Raw genomic sequence first — 18,613 nt, 5'->3', positions numbered from 1 at the left:
ATCCACAATCATAACTGCTCATACACTTCGTCTTCATTTTCAAATGCTTTTTCAAATCCGCTTCTTTCTTAAAAGTTCTCTTACATTCTTCGCACTCCATATATAGACTAACATATTTGCGCTGTTGCCCCCAACCACACTTGGAGTGGGTTGTTTCCGTAGGTGGATTTTTGACACGGGTCTTGCCCGTGTTGAGATTGCGCTGGAACCCCCATTCCCTATACTACTCGGTACCTTTTATGTTCTTCACTGAAAAATCAATTTCACAGCCGATGAAATGTCTCTAAATCGCAGAATATGGAAAACCGTATGGTATAAACCCTACTAATATAAATAATTATAATATTTATTACAGTCTTCAATATACCAAAGCTATGTAAGCTATGATTTTGTATTGCACTCTCTGAATAAACCCATAATGTCCGAAACACAGCTCGGAACACGGCGCGGACACGGTCACGCCAATGTCACGGCACTGTCCGAAAAATCACATTGCGCGAGAAAAAATCCCCAAATTAAAATTCTAGAAAACATCACGGTCGCGGCAAGGCACGCATACGGCACCGACTTTTTTTACAGTCATACGAAAACTGCTCTATTCTATGCCTGCGCGCTTTATGACTGCTTCGGCAACACACGCACGCGTTTTTTATTTCTTCAAACCCTTTGACAGATATCTATTTAGTAATTGTAGTAGTGGTAAGTCACATCAAGACACATGATGTATACAGTCCTTTTTGAAGAACCTTTGTAGCTGACCGGCCGGCTTCAATGGACTTCAACCAGTGCCACAATCCTAAACAAAAAATTTTTTTTCATTTTTTTTTCTTCCAAAATTTCGGAACAGAATCACTAGTTATGAATAATAAAATAAAAAGGATAGGATAAAAGCTGCAAATTAGGCGTAAAAAAAAAAAAAAAAAAAAAAACGTCTACGATCCGGACAGTCCAGCTAGCCGAAGTCCAGTCCATTCCATCTATGTAAGGTTCCTGATTTTCCAAAATTAAAAAACACTCAAAATCCGGGCATTTAGAAAAGGAAAACAAGTTTTAGAAGTTGGGCATGTTTTTGCTATACATAAAGATTATTCATGGCCTTTCAAAAGGTGAAAATTTAAAAAAAAATTAATTCAAGATCCAGTTGCAATCCATTTCAGTCAAAAGCAATCCATTCCAGTCACATCCAAGTAACATCCAATGTATCTCAAAAGCATCTTAATAGAGAAAAATTAGTCATAAAAATCTGTAACGATCCACAGAGTCAGCTATAGACACATGATGTATACTTATGTATACTTATACATGATATATCCTTTGCCGAGTAACCTGATATTAGAATAAACTAGCCCGCAGATTCAGCGTACAGGGAAACCTAATAGACATAAAGCTACGTGTGACCGCTTTTGTATTTCTTGTGCAAAATTAAGGAACAGGTTTCTGACAGACAAATGGTAGTTTCCACTCGTCACTGTCTGGCACGTTGTCAAGAGCCTTCATGGCAGCATTGACTGTTCCTATTGGTCCAGTTGGCTGGGTGACATTCCAGAGAGAGGATCTAACTGCTTCTCCGTTCGTCCACTTCCATGCACCACCAGCATCCTGTACGAAATAACAAAGAATTCGTTGGGTAAGGCTGATCATTTAAATCCCGATGTCGAGAAATTTTTTTACTTTTTTTCGTTAATTTTTACATTCTCAAGTCTCTCGATTTCCCTCTCCGAAAGATTCAAGATTATTATTTTAAACACTCGTTGTGAAACATTTTTTCTATCTGATCTTACCTGACTCAAACCCACCAGAATTTGTTGGTCTGCGATGCTTCTTCTTTGCAGATAGTCTTGGAGGAAGATTAGCTTAGCCTTTGAGTTAAACACTCCGAGAATCCCACCTTCGAGAGCGCATGTCTGAGCAGCTGGCGTCTGACGAGCCTTGATGTCAAGAAAAAACTTGTAACAAGCTTGATGATTCTGGTGCCAGTCTTTACCATCATTACAATTATCTGTGACAAGAACAATGTATGAGTCAAATAACAGAGTCTGTTTATCAGAATGTTGAACTTAATGGAATGTGTCTAGGGAACAAAAATCTCGAGCTTCACGCGGCTTTGAATACAATAGTGCGCTTTTACGTGACGATGGGACATGTCCCTGCTAAATTTTCCAGCGTGTGTACAAGTTGTGATTTTATTGCAGGCGTGCTAATCGTCCCTGCTACACCTCCCCTCGTGTGTACGTTTCAATTGTGCCGCTGCTACGTGTCCTTGCGGGACACTATCCCCCTACTTATCCGTGAGTGCGTACATGTTGTAAATGTGTTAAGGCTACATATCGCTGGAACACGTCCCTGATACATTTTCTTAAGCATGCGTCTGTTGTAATTATGCTACTGATACATGTCTCTCCAACATGTCCCAGCTACACGTCCACTCGAGTGTGTACAGAACGTGATTGTGTCGCTGCTACATGTTTCTGGGTCATGTTCCAGCTAAGTAACCCCTAGTCTGTAAATGGGTCTATACGTGTCATATTCTATTTTTTCAAATCGAGGCGTTCATAATGTATGGCAAGGGGGGGGAGGGCAGGTGGAAATTTGAAATGTCCAGAATAATTCTTAACACCCCCCCTTAAAGTCATGCAAAAAATACTATCCCCTCTGAGCAAGGGTTGTAGCTTCTTCCAAAAATTGTGCATACCCCCATTTTTCTGATAAAAATTTGCCCATCCCCCCTCAATTTCACCTGCCCCCCCCCCCTCCCCCCCCCCCCCCCCCGCCATACACCATGAGCGCAGCCTAAGTACACAACACCAATTACTTTATCAAATTTGAACTTCATTTTCATGGTATGAGTTTGCTACCAATATCCTCTTTGATATCGTAAATATTCAAAGCTTGTTGTCTCTTAATTTAATTCATTTAATTCATGATTACAACACGCGCTCTAAAACGAAAAGGAATTTATATTTGCCTCACCAAAACTTAAATTATGGCCAGTTTGGTGTAAAATACGCAGCCGTTGCAAACTGGAACGAAGTTCCTCTTGAAATCAAAAATAGTTTATCGCTTAAAAGTTTCCGTACAAATTTCAAAAAATACCTCATATCTCAGTAAACTACAAGTTCTTATATTTAACTCGTAAATGTAAATCTTTACCGTAACTGTTTTCACCTTAAAAATGCTTGATTTCTATTTTACTATTTTATTGTAAGTATAATATTCCGCCATTCACTATTTCTTTAAAATTGTTTACATTTGTGCAGGATCTTTCTTAGTTAACCCCTTTTGGGTTGTTCCTCCTGCACCTTTCCACTTCTTTCTTAAGTTCTATTTGTAATTCTTTGCTTTTTGTGTGTGGAAAAATAAAAACCTTTAGAACCTTTGAAACCTGCCTGTTTCTCTGTAACAGTACACATCATGCCTTGAGTTCCATTTATCTTGCGGGGTGGTACTTCCCCGAATACTGGGTGGAGATGAGGAGCATCCTTGTCGCGGATATATAATGGGGAATCTTACAGTGCCATCTACCAACCAACCGTACCTGCATAACGAAATAAAATGCAATACTTTAATAAAATGGATGCATTGCAGGCCGAAAATTGTTTTTTGTTTTGAAAACTTTTTTTTTTTCACCTGCAGGAATCAAAACCAGCTTTCCAGGCATCATCCAACTGCGTCAAGCTTGACATCTGAGCACCGAAAATAGCACAAGCTCGCTCTGCTTCGTAATAGTTCAGAGCATAACGTAGAAGCTTGATTGTCAATTTAAAAACATTACGAAATGTCCCAGATTTTTTCATCAAGGAATGATCTGTGACAATGTAACAAAATAAAAGCAGAAATTTATAGAGTGACGTCACACCTTTTTAAATTGCTATTGCCATTAATTGCCATATGTAGGATGGGGATGACAGACAGACAGACAGACATATTTTATTTGGCGTTTTGTACAAAGTTGCACATCAACTTAGTTCCAAATAAGTTACGAATATATACGTATGTTTATGTATGTGCATAATATCTATATTCACATATTCCACACATACACGTCATACGTACATATATATTTTGTATATATAAATGTTCATATAATTATTTCGATAAAATGATGATCATGATCTTCGGGAAATTTAAAAAATAACCCCCCCAAACAAAAAAAATTCTTATATATTTTATATGAATATATATCTGACATATTTTCATGATATTTTTTTATTGCTGCACATCGAAATATTTATGTACGCTGACTCATTTCTGCAGGACAAATAAAGTTATTATTATTATTATTGTTATTATTATTGTTATTGTTATTATTATTATTATTATTATTATTATTATTATTATTATTTAAGGGTAATAATGATAGTTTTAGTCTCATTCCAAGTGAAAAACCTTGTGAAACATCCCACTCATTGTTATCGCAAAATGATCTAATGTTTAAACCGGCAGTAATATAGTATTTCTACTTCTTTATTATTTTTTCCTTATCAAAGGTTTTCCTCACATTTGGTATTGAAACACTTGTTGTCCATAATTTACTTACCCACAGCGCAGTGTTGGTCAAGATACGGCAGGCCTGGGATCTGTATCGAGCAGTTACAATGATACGTGCCTTCATTCATGTTAGGGACACAACTTCCTCCATTCAAACAAGGATTCGAGAAACAAGGTTCCTTCGAATCAATAAATGAATGAATAAATAAACAAAATAATAATGAATAAATAAATGAAGTTAACTCTATTTGGACAAAAAGATTACCATACGGAGGAGGACGAATAATGTCAATTTGCTTCGAGCCAATCTGACTTTTGATCATTTTATGAATCATAATATACAGACAAGGTGACGTGATATATTTTTCACAGTCATACGAATTATGGCTAGTGAAATGAAATGATAGAAATCAATGGTGTTTGCGTAGCAATGGTGCACTCGCCTTTCACCTCTCATGGGTCTCAGATTCGTTTTCTGAAGAGCTCAGTGTCCGTCATGTATGTGTGAGTAGAGTTTGCAAGGTCCCTCTCTGGATTCGATATATTTTCTTCGGGTTCTCCAGTTTTTCTCTCTCTCCAAAACCTGACACGTTAAATTCCAATTCGATCTGTGAGTTAGACGTGCCCTGGCTTAGAACAGCCCAGAAGTTGTTTCAGAGTTCGATATGGGAGTTATCCGTGCAAGGACTAAGAACATAGTTAATGGAGCGGAACGAATGCTTAAAACAAGCTAGAACAGCCCTGAGGTTGTTTCAGTTAGTTACTAATGGAAAAGATTGAAAACATTTAAAAATTATTTAAAAAATTGAAAGAAGAAAAAAAAAAAGAAAGAAAAAAAAGGAAAAAAGGAAAAGAAAAAGATTAGAAAATTAAAATCGTTATGTATAGCAGACTTTGTGATACCGAGGAAGTTCTTTGCATTTTTCTCACTTATACAATAACAATTTCTCACAATATAGTATTTTCATCCAGTTATATTTGACATCGAGAATGAAGCAGGTGCAAAACAAGCTCTCAGTTAAAAGATACATATCTTTCTCATAGCTTCCCTTAAAAACCCTTTTCAGAGCCTTTCTATAGATCGATATTTATATCATTTCGCTTATATTAATCATTTTTCGGTTATCAAGCAAAGTTCTAAGAGTACTTACAGCCAGTCCATAGAAGTCGAAACCTTCTCGTTTTTTCAAACTGAGTGGTTTTAATAAAGACGTCGAGTTGTTCAGTTCACAGTCCAAAGTCGTTTGGTTTGGTTTCTTGCCGACGTTGATGGACAAACAGGATGTGTGATCTAAACACATCAGTTGACAGGACGAGACATCGGTCATACTGGAGTGCACTGTTATGGAACTATCGGTGAGAACTGTACCAGGTTTGTGGAAGAAGTTCATGAACTTGAACCCAAGCTGGTCCCTGGATACTGCTTTGAATTCAGCATACGCATTTGTGGGCAGCAAGATGATGGTGGAAACACACCAAACAAAATTTGGAATTTGTTGCCTCATCATTGCTGATGATACTAGTTGGGTTGCAGTTTTCGTCAAACTAATTTTTTCTGATTTTTCTTCTTTTGGCTATACCTCACTGTAATAAACTGATCTCTGTGCGACACAACTGCCAAATTTGCTACTAACCACCAATTGAGTCAAGAAAAGAAAGAAAAACCTTTTCGTCCAATAGGTAGCTTTATTAATATTTCAACATTGATCTGCTTAAAGTTTCCCGAAATGAATGGTGAGTCAATGATAATTGAGAGAAAAAAGTCAATGGTGTTCAAGTTTAAACAAAGAGCCTGCAGCTGTTAATTTTGTTGTATTTTTACTTTTATTGAAATGATTTTCAAATCGCAAAGAAGAGTTTGGGTAACTGTTAAAGTGTTAAATTATTTTCTCTGCTGGATTCTGAAGAAAGAAAGAAATGGTTTATGTAATTTTCGGTCAACTTTTCATATTTGCCATTCCGCGGCCAATTGCATGCATGAGCTAGGACTAGTTGCTATGTTCATTGTTTACAGTTCCCAGTTGTGTTTTTCAGTGTACTATATTTTCATTAGATTTTCACGGATTATATAGTATTTTATAATTAACTTTAGAGTAACACCTTGCTGACATATAGACAAGATTCCAGTGAAACTTTGATCCAGAGAAAACTGAGCCTCAGACTACGGCTTTTCAACTTGCTTTCGTTGCCACTATTGTGATTTAAAGCTATGTTTAAAGCAAAGGAATCTGAGAAAGGGGATCGATGTTTCGACATTACACGAATTTCACTATGCAAAATACCAAACAGATGAGACCTGGGAGCGAACTCTCAAGGAAATTCTTAAAATATAGTTTCCAGAAATGCTGTTTTGCGTTCTGCCGATGTTTATGACCAAAAATAGGTAAACTAGACTACTGCGTTTTAATGTGTGTTTGTGTTTTCCCCCCGTGATTTTAGTATGACACCAAATCACTGAAGCGACACCAAGTCATCAAATCTTGGAAAAAAAACAAAAATCTAAAGTAAAAGGAGACTCTGCTAGCAGGGTAAGACACAGCCAAATCCTGGCTCATTATATAGTGCTTGCCTTTCAGTATTTTTTTCGTGGGCAAGATTAAGGAACAGGTTTCTGACAAACAAATGGCAGTTTCCACTCGTCACTGTCTGGCACGTTGTCAAGAGCCTTCATGGCAGTATTAACTGTTCCTATTGGTCCAGTTGGCTGGGTGAAATTCCAGAGAGAGGATCTAACTGCTTCTCCGTTCGTCCACTTCCATGCACCACCAGCATCCTTGATCAAGAAAATATACTTCAGTAAGTATTTTTTTAGTCGAATTTTCACGAAGAAAAGGTGAAAGATGTACTGACATTGTGGGTGAAATTTTAAAAGCATCATAAAATTGCTTCTCTTATGACGAGCTACACGGCTTAGTTACCGGCGTGAAGCAGCACTTTCAAAGTGCTGGTCTCAGATTTCATTTCTATTCATTGCATAGGGAATACTTGCGTAATGCATGTCATCGTACGGATTAACACAGCATGAGCACATAGCATGCCACTATCAATGGACGGCACATTACATCACTGAAACAATATTTACGTCGTTAAAAGATATCATGTGACTCTACTGTGGCGCTTTATTTGAAAGGGTCACTGAGAACGTTTCGATGAACTATTGCCCAAGATCAAAGGATTTCAGGTTTTTCTTACACATTATAACTGCCTATCTAACCCTTTTGCTGTTATTTTATGTATGTGATGTGCGTTTATTGTCTTTGTATTAGATCTGTAGGCAGCATTTATGCTTAGGTACTTGTATACCTGTATAATTTGCATGCTTACTTAGATCACTGTGTTTTGTGATAGATCTGTAGGCGCATTTATACTTAGGTACTCGTATACCTGTATAATTTGCATGCTTACTTAGATCACTGTTGGTGCCTTGTAATAGTTCTGTAGGCACATTTATACTTAGGTACTCGTATACCTGTATAATTTGCATGCTTACTTAGATCACTGTCCTTGTTATGTACTAGATCTGTAGGCACATTTATACTTAGGTACTCGTATACCTGTATAATTTGTATGCTTACTTAGATCACTGTGTTTTGTGATAGATGTGACTCTGTTTCTGTTTTGTACATAATACGTCTGTTCTTAGCTTGTGTTGCTGGTGTTGTTCTTTTGGGAGCGGGTCAAAGGTATATATTTTCATAAATGTTTATTTCAATCAAATTGTTTCATTGGCATTTTTAATGCTACAGGTAATAAGTGATTATATGACAAGTATATTATGTTTTGGGTGTCTTATTGGGACTTTCATAGCCGAGCGACATGGTTTATAACTCTAAATAGATCGAGTGTAGGCATATTTACAGATGCTTGATGTTTTTGCCTGGCATTCGTCATCTTGACATCAAGGAAATTGGATTAACTATTATCTGTAGCAACCAAGACTACACGCTGTTTACCGTAAAATGGGCTCTCCAGCTCGTCATGATCAAAAAGAATTCAGAGGAATATATTTTAATTTTCGAGCATTTTTCATTTACACACACAATAGAATCTCTATAGAGGTTTTGCACCATCACGTGCCCACGTCCATAATACAGCTTGGGTTGCCTGTGGTTAGATGGCAGAACAATAAAATCCCTTTGCTCTCGGGAATTGAGTTCTTTTTCATGTAAAACGATTGTATTGTTTTTGCCATCTGACATGGCTGCCGTCACGTGGTGGTAGAAAACCTCTATTAAGCGACCAACTGTTATGTAATATCTAGTTGCTAAAGTCTCAAGGATTGGTTTTGCAGTACTTTATACCTCCGTTAAGCAGCCGCCTTTATCAGCCGTAGTCAGCCCCCGCCCCTTTATAGAGGTTTTATTGTAGTTTATTCTATTATTACTTAAGCGCTAAATCAATTCTAACCTGGCGAAGACCAACGATTATGTGACCCATAAAGTTCCTTCGTTGCAAAAAATCCTGTATGAAACCGATTTTATTTATCGAGTTGAAGACTCCCAGAACTGCCCCTTCAAGTGCGCATGCGTCAGTAGCGGCACTCCAAGGTGCTGTGGTGTTAAGAAAGAACTTGTAGCAATTATTATCATTTTGGATCCAATCTTTATCTTTACAGTCATCTGAATGGAAAGATGGCAATACTGTTTCAATCATTCATATATAGCAGCTATAAAAAGTTATAATAAGTATTTTACAGCTTAGCACTGCATTGCGCTGCCTCAGTTTTGGATAATAATATGATACAATGCACAAAAACCAAAAAAATCGAGTTGGCAGTCCAGAGATCCCCAGGATACTGTCAGGTTTATAAATGACCAAACACATTAAATGTAATTTCAATACCTGTTACTCTGTAGCAGTAGACGTTGTATCTGTTTGTGGCTTTGTTTTTTAAGACAGTGCTCCCCCGTATACTGGGAGGGCCAGTTCCTGCACAACCTGTATAAGAACGCTGATTGTAGATAGGATATCTTGATGTCCCATCTATCATCCAACCATAACTATAGAACGAGGAATACAATGGTTAATATCAAATGTAGTGGTAGTGGTAGTGGTAGTGGTAGTGGTAGTGGTAGTGGTAGTGGTAGTGGTAGTGGTAGTGGTAGTGGTAGTGGTAGTGGTAGTGGTAGTGGTAGTGGTAGTGGTAGTGGTAGTGGTAGTGGTAGTGGTAGTGGTGGTGGCAATCGTAGTGTCATAGCAGTGGTAGTGGTATAGCAGTGGTAGTGGTAGTAGGAGATTGTTGAGATATAGTATATTGAATTTTGTTTGTAGTCGACCTCGATTATTCTTGTTTTTCGATCTCCATCCGCCGTTCGCCCAGACATTCAACCTTTGAAATAGCTGTAAACATTACCCTCTGGCTAGGGACTAGGGAGTCCTGGCAACGGCTCCACATAGCGACATTTATAACAAAAAAATTATTTTTTTTTTTTAAATGAAGAGGAACTAGTCACATTGCCTGGTGACTTGCTATCCACAAATCCCACAAGCCAGCGAGGGAAAAGCTATCCTAGTTGATAAGAAAAGAAAAAAACTAATAAAACATACCTGCAGGAATCAAAGCCAGCTCTCCAACTATCTTCCAACTGCTTTAAGCTTGATATCTGAGCACCGAAAATAACACAAGCTCGTTCTGCTTCGTAATAGTTCAGAGCATAACGTATAAGCTTGATTCTCAAATGGAAAACACTACGAAATGTCCCAGATTTAACCAGCAAGGAATGATCTGTGAAAATGGAACAAAAAGCAAAAAAAATCATACGTTAATCTCCCACCTTTTGGAAAATGTGGATGGAGTTTAACTGAAAACTGACAAAAAGTTTGAAATTTAACTATCAAAAAATTAAAACCCCGGAAATTTAACTTGCAAAAAGCCTGAAATGTAACTGACATCTGGACCCAGACTCTTCTTTTTCTGTTTACTAATTTGCAGAAAATATCCTTACGTTTGAGCAAGAGAGCATGGTTTGAGTGAGCAGTTGACGTCCGGTACCAATAGTACCGCTAAAATACTTTCAATTACACATCAATATAAAATGATATTCATTTGCGCGAAAAAAATCAAACACACGTATATATACATCATACAGTCACGTGCTTTTATCAATTGATGATTATATATCGAACAATATAAAAAACGATGGTTATAAATTGGCTACTATCAGGTCTATAACTGGTAATTAATTGATCAATTAAATTTAATTAATTAATTAACTAATTAATTATTCAATCCATTCATTCATTCGTTTGTTTGTTTGTTTGAGTTTGTTTGTTTGTTTTTTTGTTTGTTCATTTGTTCGTTTGTTCGTTCGTTCGTTCGTTTGTTTGTTTGTTCGTTCATTCATTTAGCGGCGTTCGACTTTATCAGTGTGCGATACTGAATGTATGTCTTTCATCCTATCATATTCCTTCCTGACTGAATCGATTTCATCCAAAGTTTAATTAATTAATGAGAATTTATGATTTTTTATTATTTTTACCCCATGCTGAATGTGGCCCCTTCGAGACAGAATAGATGCTAAGCTTCCTTACCCACAGCGCAGTGTTGGTCAAGATATGGCAGGCCTGGGATCTGTATCGAGCAGTTACAATGATACGTGCCTTCATTCATGTTAGGGACACAAGTTCCTCCATTCAAACAAGGACTCGAGAAACACGGTTCCTATTGGAGAAATACGTAAAAATTCAATGTTATCAACTTGTTCAAGTGATGCTACCAGTACTTGACAAATTAACCGCTTGTCACGTGTTTCATTGAAATAACCTTAACTGCGGAGATACAATCCACCTGCCTTTGTCTAGTCTGGATTCAATAATTAGGGGTTTAGGCCATTAATGGTTTTAATAGGGACAAAGAAATTTAAACCCAGGAATTCAATCACTTTTTTTACCAGATTCTAGTGTAATTTTATGATATCAGATTTTTATATATATCCCGGAGTTATTAGATTGGTTGCCAACTGCAAGTATGCACTAACATTTGCCTCAAATGTTCAGAAAACCTTTGTAAAAAATTGCACCAATTGGTAGGTAAGTAAGTAAGTGACTTTGCAATAATTTGTACAATTTTGTTAATTAAAATTTTCACAGATACATGGTTACAAGCTACTAAAAAATAAATATAATCATAAATAAATACAAAAATAAAAATAAATAAATCAATTAATGGAAGCGTTAAAAAGTAAAAGTAAAACTAAATATGTAAATTGTGGAAAATTGTGAAAGATTGTGGAAAATCAAGGAGCTCAAGGCGGGATAGATGTCTTTTGACGATACTTTCGATTATGTTAGACTTAAGACGGAAAATTAAAATGCGACGCGGATTACTAATCGTTACTTTTGATGTCTATAGGTGAAAAACGACAGGAAAAATTACTTATCAATGTTTTATCAAGCAAAGTTCTAAGAGTACTTACAGCCAGTCCATAGAAGTCGAAACCTTCTCGTTTTTTCAAACTGAGTGGTTTTAATAAAGACGTCGAGTTGTTCAGTTCACAGTCCAAAGTCGTTTGGTTTGGTTTCTTGCCGACGTTGATGGACAAACAGGATGTGTGATCTAAACACATCAGTTGACAGGACGAGACATCGGTCACACTGGAGTGCACTGTTATGGAACTATCGGTGAGAACTGTACCAGGTTTGTGGAAGAAGTTCATGAACTTGAATCCAAGCTGGTCCCTGGATACTGCTTTGAATTCAGCATTCACTGATAGCAAGATGATGGTACTCAAAACAAACCCAAATAGTCCACTAGTCCACTTTCTTTTTTCCATTACTCAAATTCTTCTGCTGTGATTATGTAATAAACTTATACTTCATATTTACACTTGCGAAATGTTGGATTTTTTCACTTTTCCGAAAGTCAATCAAGTTTACAAGTATCAAGTTCATTGAGTACCGTCGTTTGACATCGGTAACTACAAGCACTAGTGTTCTTCTAAACACAATAAAATATTAATGAACCAATTACTTACCCAATCAATACAAAATCGCGAACTTGTTTATTGTATTGCCACTTATTAAAGGAATGAATATCTGCAAATACTTAGGACCCAATATTGACCATGGTTAACAACAATGATAGCAAACTGAAAATGGATGGTTCTTACTAGAACAGTAGCGCACTTTTCATCTTTTTGAAGCACTTTAAGCTCTTTAGACTTTATACATTCATACACTAAATTTACCATTTTAGATATACACTTATTTCAATAAAGTTAGTCAACAAAAACCTAGAAAGCTGAGATCACTGAGCATCATAGGAAACTTTTCATATCAAGGAAACATATATATACAAAGCTTTTTTAATACAAACTGCAGCTCGATGATGCTCAGAAGAGGTGAGACTGTAACCGTCAAAAGATTCGCAAGTCCATGAATAGTTATCAAGCGGTTGAACGTGTAAAATGAATCTACCCATGATCCTTGTCGGCCTCAGCTTTATAGCTTTTCAGGTGACTAACTTTATTGAAATAAGTGTATATTAATATACACCTATTTCGAAAATCGTTATCGCACCAAGAGCCTCAAGTAACAAGCCAAGACTTCAGAGAACGTCGGTACTTTATAATTGATTTATCATGGTTCATGCAAGTGGCTATAGCTCTCCACTAATTATCATCTCAAGCAGCCTTGCTTGGAGCAATTTATGAAGTCAATAAATGAAAATGCACCATGATTAACTAATTACAGCTAAAAGTATCGGCGTTCTCTGCGACAACGATTTCTGAAATAGGTGTATAAACGCACACGGCAAGGTGGTGGTATATAGTGGTAGTATCCACTTTAAAGTCCTTAGACTTTATTCATTCATACACTATTAACACTTTAGAAGTAAATTCATATATAAACACACGTGATGTATGATATTTATCATGTGATGGCAAGAACATGACGAAAATCTGAGGCAGAGAGCAGTTGTGAATTGTAGCTCAAACTAACGTTAACCACTATCATTTCAACTCACATGATCTCATCAAACCGACTTCTTTATTGTCTTGAAGGGAAAAAAAGGATTTTTGTCTTCAAATCTAACAAATACACAACAGGGGAGCTGCAAAGGAAAAGGAACGATTAAAATGCTTGCATTTAGAATGTCCCTTAAGAAAGCAACCATTCGATGTAGTAAACAACCACGTAATAAAGGCGAACAGTGGGATATACCTTAAATATTCCATGAAAACCAGTGGAAGAGATATTAGACTAATACCCTTAAGTAGACCCTAATTCCATTGTTTTCTTTTGTATCTATTTGACTCGACTTTTACACGTTCACTAGTATTTTTTATTTCACGGGTGATGCATAGAGAATTTGATGAGATAATGTTCTAGGGAACTATATGGCACAGGTGCATCTTAACAAATACACAACAGGAGCGCTGCCATATAATAATAACGAAGAAAAGAAAAGAAAATATTTGGATTTCGAGTGTCCTTGAAAAATGCAAAAATCGACAAGTAAAAACACACACGAGTTAGTAATGTTATAGCTAAAGCACAAGTATTTCGCACTTTCTCCCATACATTTTAGGACATTTACTCTTAATTAGTGACCGGTGTACAAAAACTTCTTCAAAAGCTTCCACAATATGTTGACATGTTGTTGATATAATGCGGCTGTTTATCATTACTCTGGAATTCAAGATTATCTTAGCATCTTGTAGATTTTCGTTATAAATAACTAGTAGATTTCCAGAACCGTCCTTCCTTCCTCGAGAGCTCTCTTCCGACGACTCACTTTTGACTCATCGAGAGTCAAATTAACGCCGAAAAAAGTACCAATTAAAGTATGAATTAAATAAGGGCGATTGTTATTAAGACCTATAAAACAAACCCATGCACAATTGTATTGTAGCCAAACATTTTTCCGCTGGCATACTTTTTGATATTTTGGGTCAAAAGATAGACTGAACCGTGAGAGAATTTAGAGTAGTTCCAGATCCAAAATGAATTCATGAAATCCTTTAAACCGACGCACGCACAAACGACGTAAAAACTAAAGAATTAGGAGAAATTTGCCATACCGAACACTCCTAGCTCTATGTTTATATCACTATGGGCGACATCTATTTAAATATTCAACTCTGGAGGACAATTGATTATAGTTGTTCAATCATTTACTCAGCGGTCCTGCGAAAAGAATTGAAAATTGCCTCGTATTCCTTGTAGTAACCTGTACAGAAGATAATTAGTAGTTGTTTGTTGGACAAGATTTCAATTCCACTGAGAAAACTGATGCAACGGTGATTGGTTCATTAAATTGCCTTCAATTTTACCAACGCGTTTATTAGATATTACTTTATATAAATGTATGCGGAGGTTAATATTTAATTCAATTTACCGTTGGTGTAAAATTGCCCGAATTCCCGCTAAAATAGCTCATATTTTGTCCTGTTTATGTGCGACCGTCACAATTTCAGTCGAAAAGTAGCTAAAGACTCCTGCTGGTTTGTAAAGTGAGAATGACGTAAAGCAATGGGTGGTTTGAAACCATGGCAAAGAATTTGATATTACAGAAAAGGTCTCCGCCATTTCACGAGTTCATAGAACTAAAAATAACGCACTAATTAAACGTAGTTTTCATTTTTATTGTTTGCACTCTGTTACTTTAACAAAAAGAGCCTTTAAACTAAAGTGGTAGTTCACGGGCTATTACTAATGTATATATACTGATATTTTTCGATCGCTGAACTAGCTCAAAGATGGGCTACTCAAATCCTTGGATCAACTGTGCGGACCTTTGTTTTTGCGTGTGTGTGCAAGATTAAAGGACAGGTTTCTGACAGACAAATGGTAGTTTCCACTCGTCACTGTCTGGCACGTTGTCAAGAGCCTTCATGGCAGTATTAACTGTTCCTATTGGTCCAGTTGGCTGGGTGACATTCCAGAGAGAGGATTTAACTGCTTCTCCGTTCGTCCAGTTCCACGCACCACCAGCATCCTGTACGAAATAACAAAGGAATTCATTAGAGAAAAGGAATTCATTAAAGAAAAATGTCATGATCATTGAAATCCCAATGTCGACGAATTTTAACTTTTTTTGTTTTTTGTTTTGTTTTTTTGTTTTCACTTTCTTCACCTCTCGAATTCCTCCGCCGAAAAATCAAAGATTAATTTTTAACAAAACCCTTTTTTTTCATATGTTTGTTGTGAAGCATTTTTTCGATCTGATCTTACCTGACTCAATCCCACCAGAACTTGTTGGTCTGTGATGCTTCTTCTTCGCAGGTAGTCTTGGAGGAAGATTAGCTTAGCCTTTGAGTTAAACACTCCGAGAATCCCACCTTCGAGAGCGCATGTCTGAGCAGCAGGCGTCTGACGAGCCTTGGTGTCAAGAAAAAACTTGTAACAAGCTTGACCATTTTGGTGCCAGTCTTTACCATCATTGCAATTATCTGGGACAAGAACAACAATGTATGAGTCAAATAACAAAGTCTGTTTATGAGAAAGTCAGCAACGAAACAACGAAAGCAATACAACATGTTTTGTAAAAATGATATACCATGTCCATGATAACATGATATTATATTATTGTCTAGTGTACAAGACAGGATGGTCTTGAGAATTCTTTGTTTAAGTTGTATCCATATTCAATTTGACTTAGTTAAGTAACAACTGTTAAACAAAGAAATTATACTCTTGGGAATGACAAGTGGTCTGAAATGGGGAAAAAACGCCCGAGGTAAAGAGGTCTGTATATATATATTCATATATTGTATTTAAAAAACGAGGCTAAAGCCGGGCAATTTAGCAAACGGGATTAAAAGTATATAACACCAATTACTTTATCTAATTTGAACTTCATTTTCATGGTATGAGTTCGCTACCAATATCCTCTATGATATCGTAAATATTCAAAGATTGTTGTCCCTTACCTGTTTCTCTGTAACAGTACACATCATACCTTGAGTTCCATTTATCTTTCGGGGTGGTACTTCCCCGAATACTGGGTGGAGATGAGGAGCATCTAGGGGTTGGATATATAATGGGGAATCTTACAGTACCATCTATCAGCCAACCGTACCTGCATAACGAAATAAAATGCAATACTTTAATGGAATGGATGTATTTGCAGGTAAAATTTGAAAACAATATTTTTTTCACCTGCAGGAATGAAAACCAGCTTTCCAAGCATCATCCAACTGCGTCAAGCTTGACATCTGAGCACCGAAAATAGCACAAGCTCGTTCTGCTTCGTAATAGTTCATGCTGTAGTGCGTTTTAATGGTTGCGACGTGGAAAACGTTGCGAAACATCCCACTTGTTGCTATCGCAGAATGATCTGGGGAATGTTCAATAATATTTCTAGTTATTTATTCTTCTTTCCTTATCAAAGATTTTCCTCACGTTTGGTATTGAAATACTTTTTATCCATATCTACTTACCCACAGCGCAGTGGTCATTAAGATACGGAAGATATGGGATCTGTATCGAGCAGTTACAATGATACGTGCCTTCATTCATGTTAGGGACACAAGTTCCTCCATTCAAACAAGGACTCGAGAAACACGGTTCCTAATGGAAAAAATGGGTAAATATTCAATCTATACAAACTTGTTCGAGTGATCTAACCAGTACACAAACTAAAGCAGAGTCAGGTTGACAAGAAGGACGTTCCTCATTTCAGGCTCGAGATTGAAAGGATTTGAATGTTTCAATGAAAATAAAACTTATGTTGCCTCAGTATCTATCGAAGTAAATGTAGAAAAAAAATCGACTAGTTTTGAATTTACGCACATGTTAGTCATCATAACAAAAATAGACCGAAAATACCGCTCACAGCGAACTTTAGTCGACCCAATATTTCGCAATGTCAACGTTTTTCCCCCCAATTTTTAGCCATTACTCCAAATCGATTTACCAATTGTAGCGTATTTGCGATTTGAAGTTGCACGGTAGCGCGCTGAGAAAACCCCATCGAGCCACCTTAATTCGAAAGAGGTTTGTAGATCAGGAAACTACAAGTAAAGCTGGACTTCAAAATCATATACAAAGGAATAGCTTTTAAAAATAGATGTGAATTGTGTTTCATCAAGCAATTTTTTTTCCTCGGTGAAAGAATACATTTCGAGCTCCAGGCGGGATGGTAAATGGCTTTTGACGAAATTTCTGTTTTCGATTATTTTTGACCTACGACGGTAAACTGAAATGCGAAATACCAGTTATTCTTTATACTTATGAATACTTATCAATGTTTTATCAAGCAAAGTTCTAAGAGTACTTACAGCCAGTCCATAGAAGTCGAAACCTTCTCGTTTTTTCAAACTGAGTGGTTTTAATAAAGACGTCGAGTTGTTCAGTTCACAGTCCAAAGTCGTTTGGTTTGGTTTCTTGCCGACGTTGATGGACAAACAGGATGTGTGATCTAAACACATCAGTTGACAGGACGAGACATCGGTCACACTGGAGTGCACTGTTATGGAACTATCGGTGAGAACTGTACCAGGTTTGTGGAAGAAGTTCATGAACTTGAATCCAAGCTGGTCCCTGGATACTGCTTTGAATTCAGCATTCACTGATAGAAAGATGGTGCTCAAAACAAACCCAAATACTACACTAGTCCACTTTCTTTTTTCCATTACTCAAATTCTTGTATCAAGCTCAACGAGTATCGTCGTTTGAAATCGGCAGCTGCCTGGCAGTGTTCCTTTAACTCAATAAAATATAAATAAACCAATTCCTTACCCAATCAATACGAAATTGCGAAGTTGTTTATCGTATTGCCACTTAGATATTTTTAGGGTGTAAATATCTGCAAATAATTAGTAGTCAATATTGTCCATGGTTAACGACAATGATAACAAATTTAAAAAGTGTAGGTCTTACTAGAACAGTAGTGCACTTTTCATCGCTTGAAGCACTTAAAACTCTTTACGCTTTATTCATTCACACACTAAATTTACCATTTTAGAAACATATTTTAATATATAAACACACACGGCAAGGCGGTGGTATACAGTGATCCAAATAAACAAATATCTAATGTGATAGCAAGAAAATGAAAACAAAAAACTCGAGCAGAGAGCATTTGTGACTTTGAGCTCAAACATCTGCCACCACACAAAAAATAGATCCTACGAGTAAGGATATCTTAAACAGCCTTACCACTATCATTTCTCGATACGAT

General features: G+C 36.7%; 4 protein-coding genes across 4 annotated transcripts in view; all 4 read right to left on the bottom strand.

Moving 5' to 3' along the window:
- Positions 1-6,064, bottom strand: part of LOC148905818 (uncharacterized) — a 49,179-nt gene extending 43,115 nt beyond the window's left edge. The window contains exons 1-4 of the mRNA XM_089039278.1: positions 5,640-6,064; positions 4,538-4,667; positions 3,628-3,805; positions 3,387-3,535 (exon numbers count right to left, since the gene is read on the bottom strand). Of these exons, the coding sequence (XP_088895404.1) occupies positions 3,387-3,535; positions 3,628-3,805; positions 4,538-4,667; positions 5,640-5,996 (814 nt within the window). The 5' untranslated portion in view covers positions 5,997-6,064. The remainder of the gene's footprint in view (positions 1-3,386; positions 3,536-3,627; positions 3,806-4,537; positions 4,668-5,639) is intronic.
- On the bottom strand, positions 634-2,352 carry LOC148905819 (early activation antigen CD69-like). The gene is made up of 3 exons (XM_089038838.1): positions 2,301-2,352; positions 1,782-1,999; positions 634-1,599 (listed from the first exon to the last, which is right to left on the bottom strand). The coding sequence occupies exons 1-3, from the start codon at positions 2,350-2,352 to the stop codon at positions 1,423-1,425; spliced, it is 447 nt and encodes a 148-aa protein (XP_088894964.1). The 3' UTR covers positions 634-1,422.
- A 1,020-nt stretch (positions 6,065-7,084) lies between the features above and the next one.
- LOC116307712 (uncharacterized) lies at positions 7,085-12,268 on the bottom strand. The gene is made up of 6 exons (XM_089038872.1): positions 11,904-12,268; positions 11,020-11,149; positions 10,036-10,213; positions 9,331-9,488; positions 8,896-9,107; positions 7,085-7,261 (listed from the first exon to the last, which is right to left on the bottom strand). The coding sequence occupies exons 1-6, from the start codon at positions 12,258-12,260 to the stop codon at positions 7,085-7,087; spliced, it is 1,212 nt and encodes a 403-aa protein (XP_088894998.1). The 5' UTR covers positions 12,261-12,268.
- A 2,785-nt stretch (positions 12,269-15,053) lies between these two features.
- Positions 15,054-18,137, bottom strand: LOC116307710 (uncharacterized). Its single transcript, XM_089039276.1, has 6 exons — positions 17,712-18,137; positions 16,872-17,001; positions 16,591-16,768; positions 16,362-16,510; positions 15,664-15,881; positions 15,054-15,427 (listed from the first exon to the last, which is right to left on the bottom strand). Exons 1-6 carry the CDS (start codon positions 18,063-18,065, stop codon positions 15,251-15,253), a joined length of 1,206 nt encoding a protein of 401 aa, XP_088895402.1. The 5' UTR covers positions 18,066-18,137; the 3' UTR covers positions 15,054-15,250.
- Between the last annotated feature and the right edge of the window lie 476 nt (positions 18,138-18,613).

This window comes from Actinia tenebrosa, unplaced genomic scaffold, assembly GCF_029948245.1.
Source record: "Actinia tenebrosa isolate PJP-AT-01 unplaced genomic scaffold, QUT_ActTen_1.0 PGA_scaffold6__47_contigs__length_16458017, whole genome shotgun sequence".
Lineage (NCBI taxonomy): Eukaryota > Metazoa > Cnidaria > Anthozoa > Actiniaria > Actiniidae > Actinia > Actinia tenebrosa.
Note: the sequence above shows the minus strand (reverse complement) of the source record. Positions and strands in the feature narration are given on the sequence as shown.

Bases quoted from the DNA above. Each gene is read 5' to 3' on its own strand.
- LOC148905819 (XM_089038838.1), bottom strand. From the start codon at position 2,352: ATGTATCAGGGACGTGTTCCAGCGATATGTAGCCTTAACACATTTACA. The intron at 2,000-2,300 runs GTACGCACTCAC...TTCTTGTCACAG, and splicing joins CCTTAACACATTTACAACAT to ATAATTGTAATGATGGTAAA. The intron at 1,600-1,781 runs GTAAGATCAGAT...TATTTCGTACAG, and splicing joins TTCTGGTGGGTTTGAGTCAG to GATGCTGGTGGTGCATGGAA.
- LOC116307712 (XM_089038872.1), bottom strand. From the start codon at position 12,260: ATGGAAAAAAGAAAGTGGACTAGTGGACTATTTGGGTTTGTTTTGAGT. The intron at 10,214-11,019 runs GTAAGGAAGCTT...CCATTTTCACAG, and splicing joins TGACCAACACTGCGCTGTGG to ATCATTCCTTGCTGGTTAAA. The intron at 9,489-10,035 runs GTATGTTTTATT...CTCGTTCTATAG, and splicing joins GCTGGCTTTGATTCCTGCAG to TTATGGTTGGATGATAGATG.
- LOC116307710 (XM_089039276.1), bottom strand. From the start codon at position 18,065: ATGGAAAAAAGAAAGTGGACTAGTGTAGTATTTGGGTTTGTTTTGAGC. The intron at 17,002-17,711 runs GTAAGTACTCTT...TTTTTCCATTAG, and splicing joins TCGACTTCTATGGACTGGCT to GAACCGTGTTTCTCGAGTCC. The intron at 15,428-15,663 runs GTAAGATCAGAT...TATTTCGTACAG, and splicing joins TTCTGGTGGGATTGAGTCAG to GATGCTGGTGGTGCGTGGAA.